The following is a 7,265-nucleotide window of genomic DNA, read 5'->3' on the forward strand; positions in this document are numbered from 1 at the left end:
TCACAATGACGATGAAGATTTGGACATATGAATTTTTTGTTTAAGGATTAGGTTATGTCTACTTATATAGGGTTGTGTCAGTTGGTTTTTTAGGATTGGATTTTATAAGGTGTGTTTTGTGTAGTTTTTGTTAGGACATACGTTTTGTTTGTATATTATTGTTGCTTATGACTTAATATTTGCAATTAATTTCTTAATGTTAAAATACTATGAACTTTTTCCAGTACATATTGGAATTAGATGATTTTTAAATACTTCAATATATGTTTCCATGTTATATTTTGGACAAATGGATTAGGTGAAATGGCACGTACAAGGAGATTCGCTGCAAGAAAAGCTTCAACAAGCTCTACAACGCCTACCCACGAAACACAAAATGTATATCCCACTGAGAGCCTAGAAAATGTTATTCAAGGGGTGGAACAACAGCCCCATGAAATGGAAGGCCAAGAAGCTCAAGTTTCAGGTCGTTCCCAACAACAAAATGAAAGACCACCTTCCTACAAGGCCAAGAGGGTTTGCAACAAATATTGGCTGGTTGATGTCATAGGTACACCATTTAACATATATATTACATTATTAATTTTTTTATGTATGCTTATGTCATATATTATTATTCCACTAACAAAAATCACATGAATATTATTTGTTATAGATGATCAAGGAAGGACAACTGAGGAAAAATTGCGCGTCAGGGATGTTTTGGTACTTGCTGAACACAAGAAAGTGGTGGTGCTATGGAGTGAAGAGAATCAGCCTGTTGCTGATGGCGGCTCACTATTGAATGGTTTTTTAGGACATCTTGCATGTAACACTAATGTATTTCCAATATATTTTGATAGGTGGCCTAGTGTACTTCCCTCGTATAAGACTACTGCTTGGGAGACCATTCAGGTATAAATGCTCTCTGATTTTCCTTTACTAAGCTTAAATTATTGTGAAATGATTATGCATATTTTTTCGTATTACAGAAAAAGTTCCAGCTCCATCATGCTGACCACTATGAATATTGTATGGAAAATATGGGAAAGAAATGGAAGGACAATAGGTGGAGGTTATGCTCCTATTATTATAACAAAAATGCAAGTTTTGATCAAAACTTGGAAAACTATCCTGAAGGTTTGACTCAAGAACAATGGGCTGGTTTTTTGGCCTATAAGTTAAGCGATGAAGCCAAGGTAATGACATAAGCTTTCATTTTTTTTAATTTGGTTTTATTGACCTAATATCAAGAATGTTTTGTTGGACAATGCAGAAATACAGTGAGATAAACACTAGAAATAGAGCAAAACAAACGATTATGCATACCCTTGGATCAAAAAGCCTTGCAAGTTTAAGATATGACCTGGTATTTATGCTAATTACAATCTTTTTCTATCTAACTCTGATCTGCTATGAATTTAACTAACATTTAGTTTACTGACATTGTTTTAGGAAAAAAAATATGGACGCAGATTTAGTAGGGGAGAGATGTACGCCATTTCACACATAAAAAAGGGATGGCAGCTTTGTCCATGAAGAAGCTAGAACCAAGAATGTATGTATTTTCTTTGTGAATGAGGAAGCTCTACAGTTTGTTTTGATTAAATATTTGATGTTGTATTGTAGGACCAATTACTAGCAGAGATAAAGGAAACATCTTCTGAAGATGAAGCCTATGAACGTGTCTTTGGTAAGGAGCACCCTAGACGCGTTAGAGGAATGGGGTTCGGGGTGGTTCCAACTCAAATGCGTAAGCGTTCTCACGATTTTGCATCATTTTCTAATGCTGGTCCTTCGCAAGAGGAGTATGATTCTCTCAAAGAGGAACTCGACACTTTGAAAGGGAAAATGGGAGAACTGGATATCTTGAAAGCACAAATGGCATCAATTATGCAACAAATGGTTGCTCAACAAAATTTTCGTATAAATGAGGTGAATCTTGGGTCATAATCAAATAGATACTTTGTAATTAGAGTAGGTTCACTCTTTGTTGGCTATTCATTGACGTCATTTAAGTTTTTTTGTATTAAACGTTATTTGCATATATCTTTGTTTCATATCGTTGCTCTGGAATGGTGACTGCTTTTGTTGTTGATAAATTTGGGATGTTGATAGGGTTACAGCTTGTAGGGATTATAAGTCATGTATATCACTTGATTAGAGAACGTGGGCTTTGTTTTGGTAATCTCATTTTGGCAATATTACTTTATTTGGGATCTTGGTTGGACACTTGCTGCATTCTATGAATTTGCGTCATAAATATGTGTTCTTCATATTACTTTAGGTATCACTGTGTATACTTGAGGTACTACCAGATGGTTTACAAAGTTCATTCTATCAATTTTTTGATATTATTTGTTCTTGATAACAAAGTCATTTTAATTTGGAGGCTGAAATGTTTAAATAGTCCAGTGTTAAGGAATTTGCAATTATTTAAAGAATTGGTACATTTGCATTTTAATTAAATAGTCACTGTGTATACATTTGCATTTTGTTTAAATAGTCCAGTGTTGAGGACATATGGTTCAAAGTATACATTGAATTTGCTAAGATGCTTTGATGTAAAGTTTGCATTAATATGTAAATGAACTTATTTTTTTAGAAAAGATATTCCTCATAAATTATAAATTTAAGAGTTCTGATGTACACTTTTGCACTCTTATAATGTATAAGATGTTGAGACTATAAGAGTTTGCACTAAGGGAATCAGGTTGATGTAGCATTTGATGTATGTTTTTCTTTTTTTCAATGTATCAGGTTACAGATTTGGGCTCTCCAGGAGTCAGAAGATCTTCTCATGCTAGTCATAACCCACACAGTGAAGGACCAGATTCATCACCTCATATTCCACCTCCACCACCACAACCTTAAATATTTTATTTAGACGTTGATTTTGGACAGTGTTGTTGTCATTATTATAGTGATTTGTTCAAGGTTTTTTGCATAACAGTTGAGACTTTGTCTATACGTTGTTTAATATATTTTGGATAATGTATGCAAATATTCACTTTTAAACTTGTGATGAATTTATATATCTTATGCTTTTAATTGAGGGCTTTTAAAATTGTATGGTTATGTATGCTCAGATGCAACAATTTAATTATTACATCATTAGAAAAAAATAATTAAATGCACAATGTATTTTTATAAGTAACCTTACATTAACAAAAATATAACAAATATATAAAAAATAAAAAATATTAATTTTATATATTTTGGCGGGTAATAAACCAAAATAATATGAGAATGTCACAACTCTAATGGAGGCGGTTTATTATCAAATGAATCCGCCTCAAAATGTCATTTAGAGGCAGTTAACAAACCGCCTAGGAAGAGTATCTAAGCCTTACCCAGGCGTTTGATTATTTAATCAGGTGGTCAAACAAACCTCCTCAGAATTACATTTTGAGGCTGTTATTATAACCGCCTCAGAATTACATTCTGAGGCGGTTAATATAACCGCCTCAGAAAGTGTTTAAGCTAATTACTAAGGCGCTTATAACCGCTTCTACAACCGCCTCAGAATAATACATAACCGCCTCTATATGAATTCTGAGGCGGTCCTTTAAACCGCCTTTAAATTCCAAATAGATTCTTATTCTGATAATTGAGGCCCCAAAAACCGCCTACGTAACCGCCTTTGAATACAGGAAGGCGGTTATTCCAGCGGTTCAGTAAAACTGCCTCAGATTTGCTCTCGACGGTGGTAAACTCGACGGTTTTGAAACCGCCTTCGTTGGCATTCAGAGGCGGTTTAAACCGCCTCTGAATGCTTAAAAAACCGCCTCTAAATACAAATTTTCTTTTAGTGTTAGGAAATATAATTTTCTAACATCTATATCTCACTTAATTAAGTCTTGTTTTATTATCTTCCCTCAAATAAGTTTTGATCTAACATCTTCCTCTCTTGTGTCAAATTTTTGGTAACAAATTTTTGTTCTTACAGTAGCATCTAAGGTCTTCTCATTATATGTCTAAATTACCTAAAATTATGTTCTCTTATCTTTTCAAAATATCTAAAATTATGCATTTTGATCAAAATATTAATCATTAGTTTTTTATTAGATTGAATATATTCCTCACTTTTCTTAATGAAATAATTAAATTCTAAACAATAACACTATATATCAGTTGAGCTAAAGTTCAATATGCACATTGTTTTCCGTCTAACGTGCTAAGAGAATCTCTTAATCTTCTCACTCTGTATGTGGACTAAGACCCAGAACCAGTTGCTTTTTAAAATCAATTTGTCACTGTCATTATCAGTTTTCGAAGAGACTAATGAAATTCAAAATTTGCCAACAAAACATGGTTGAATCAAGACGCATCACTGATTGGTGGGTAACGAGAACGAAACACGTGCTAGCCTCCATCGTTTCTTCTTTTCTTTTTTCTTTTTATTTCTTTACCGATTTTTCGATTATTTGAGTAATTCAGTTCAAGTCAGGAGGACTATAAAGGCGGCAAAACACTATCAAATTTTCGACATGGTTGTATCCTTAACTCGAACTCGAAACCACTATGTATATTTGTATTCGACACTAACCCAATATTAAATTACATGCATGATGTAATGGATCAGTAACCATCTATTTGGCAGGGTTTCATTCACAATCTTTAAACTTTATGCCGAAATCAAAATGAATATCAAAAGTGCAACTTCTCGAGAATGAATTCTAATATTGTGGGCGTGCGATATAGCTTCTTCTAGCTAGTTTTGTTGGAATATTTTAAGGATTTGAATCATAGAAGAAGATATATATCATTATTTGTGTAAAATTTATTAAACTTGTTTTGTGCCTTTTTTTTTATCATATCATAAGAGAAAGCATGAGAAAATGAATATTATTGGAAAATCCAAATTTTTATTCTTAGCGTTATGATGCTTTTGTTAGATCATCATATCATTTTCTTTACAAAAACGGGAAAGAAAAGCTAAGCCTAGTCAAACTACATGTTATTTATATTCGGAAATTGATTAATTTTTTGTTGCTTGTAATCTTTTCAATTTGCCTTAGATAATTCTCAAAAGTTAATGATATGGACATGCATGTTATCTTTTGCGAATAAACATTTTTTGATGTGATTATGAAATATAATATGTTTATATTGATGATCATACTAGGAAAATTGTGATAATCAGTTTTAAATTGTGAAGTTTGAAATGTAAAAGTAAATGATCTCCAATTCCAAGTAAATTCATAGTATACAGTACTGGTCAAATATCAGCTGCATATAAAATTGTAAAATGATATCAAATATTAGTTTAATTTTTTGTTTATTATAGAATATGATTTGTATATGAATTTGTTTTCTTTATTAAGCCACAGTTAGCGTGGACAGAAAGTTTAACTAAGTGTGCCAATCTTCTTTGCCGAACAATTTAATTTTAGGAAAGTAGAAACAAACTTCTAAAAATAACTAAAAATATGTGAATATATTATGATAATCTCTCTAGATTTAGGAGACTGGTAGTAGTTCATATCAAAATTTAACCAGTTGATAATATTTCACCTAATACTTACAAGAAAATTAAGCTAAAAATACATGTATACCAAACAAAAGCAGATATGTATCACTTACTAAGTGATTAGAATGGACAAGATTTGGGTAAAAGTTTGTAGTAAACACTGTTTTATATACCGAATAAAAACAATAATTTATGACTTAAAAGATCAATATTTATTGTCTTTTGGAACATCATAGAAGAAGCAGGAGGCTGTTGTAACATGCTTCACCTAGTAGTAGTACCTTTGTTGGCAGCGGTGAAGCAAGTAGGGATGTTAAAGGGGGATGTTAAAGGGCCGAGCCAAGCTGAGGTTTGATTTTAGAAGGCTAAGTCTGTATTTAAATGTGTCAGTTTCACCAAATTCGTTACCTATTATGAATATAATTATCGATCTATGGTCTGACTTATTTACAAAAAATAAAAGCATAATTTAGCCCGTTTAAAAAAATAAGATAACAAAAATTTATCCAAACAAAATATACAATTAATAACACTAGTAATTCTATAAATATTCATAAATTCAATGTATATCCAAAAAGTATAATATAGAATAAAATCATTCAAAAAGTCTATTTAACCAATAAGAATGGGTGAAATGAATTGAGGAGAGAGAAAGAGAGAGACCTATTAGAAGTAGTATAAAAAATATAAAATAATTATAAAAATTAAGCCTGAGAGGCTATAAGGCCGAACTTTTAAATTGAAACCTGGGTCTTTTTTATTAAACGAGTTTTTATATAAGTTCAACCTTGATTCCAACAACTAATTTTAGACTTTTAAGCCCAGGCCTTCACGAGCTGAGGCAAAGGCCCCTGGTTCGTTTACCACTCCAGAAGCAAGGGTGGTCGCCTCCCCTTTAATTTACATATTGTTTTAGTTATGAATTGTACGTTATGTTTAATTTCCTGTCGTATATGAAGTGTTCTCCCCACCCCCTCTCTTCAACTTCATACAAATATTTAATTGTGATCACCATCTCTATTCTTTTGCTCATATAGATTTTTATAACTTACAAGTAGGGGTGTTAAAGGGCCAAGCCTGTGTTTAAATGTGTCAACCTGACCAAGTCGGTTACTTGTTATGAATATAATTATCGGCTTATGGCCTGACTTATTTACAAAAAAACAAAAGGTTGATTTAGTCTGTTAGCCTGTTTTAAAAAAATAAAAATTTATTCAAACAGAATACAATCAACAACACTAGTAATTCAATAAATATTCATAAATTCAATGTATATCCAAACAGTATAATATAGAACAAAAATATTCAAAAAGTTTGTTTAACCAATAAAATAAAGTGAAATAGATTGAGGAGAGAGAGGGAGTTATTGCAAGTAATATAAAAAATAAAAAATAAAAATAAAAAATTAATATATTAGGCCAACCTGAAAGACTTTAAGGCCGAGCTTTTGAATTGAAGTTTGTGATCTTTTTATTAAACGAGTTTTTATATTAGTTCAAGCCTAGTTCTAACAACCAATTTTAGACATGTAAGCTCAAGTTTTCACGAGTCAAGCCGAAGGCCCCTAATTCATTTACCACCCCTAGTTACATGGGATAATATTAAACAAACACCCCCCCCCCCCCCCCCCCCCCAACCTTACAAAATTTTCTGATTTCATCGATGTTTCTTGGCAAAGAAGTCCGCACACATATTGGCTTCTTGCAAATTGTGAATTATTCAAACTTGTCATTTTTCATAGGGATTTACTAATCTATAGTAACAGGAGAGAGACTATTTCCTATCACTCTCACAATTATGTGGTGGGACCCAT

At 32.2% G+C, this 7,265-nt stretch overlaps 1 protein-coding gene across 1 annotated transcript; it reads left to right on the plus strand.

Moving 5' to 3' along the window:
• Positions 1 to 303: 303 nt before the first annotated feature.
• On the plus strand, positions 304 to 2,853 carry LOC133315364 (uncharacterized). The gene is made up of 6 exons (XM_061516967.1): positions 304 to 550; positions 656 to 894; positions 972 to 1,178; positions 1,256 to 1,348; positions 1,609 to 1,914; positions 2,740 to 2,853. Exons 1-6 carry the CDS (start codon positions 304 to 306, stop codon positions 2,851 to 2,853), a joined length of 1,206 nt encoding a protein of 401 aa, XP_061372951.1.
• The last annotated feature ends 4,412 nt before the right edge of the window (positions 2,854 to 7,265 follow it).

Source organism: Gastrolobium bilobum, unplaced genomic scaffold (assembly GCF_033153095.1).
Source record: "Gastrolobium bilobum isolate Gb01-03AN ecotype WA unplaced genomic scaffold, APGP_CSIRO_Gbil_v1 utg11851, whole genome shotgun sequence".
NCBI lineage: Eukaryota > Viridiplantae > Streptophyta > Magnoliopsida > Fabales > Fabaceae > Gastrolobium > Gastrolobium bilobum.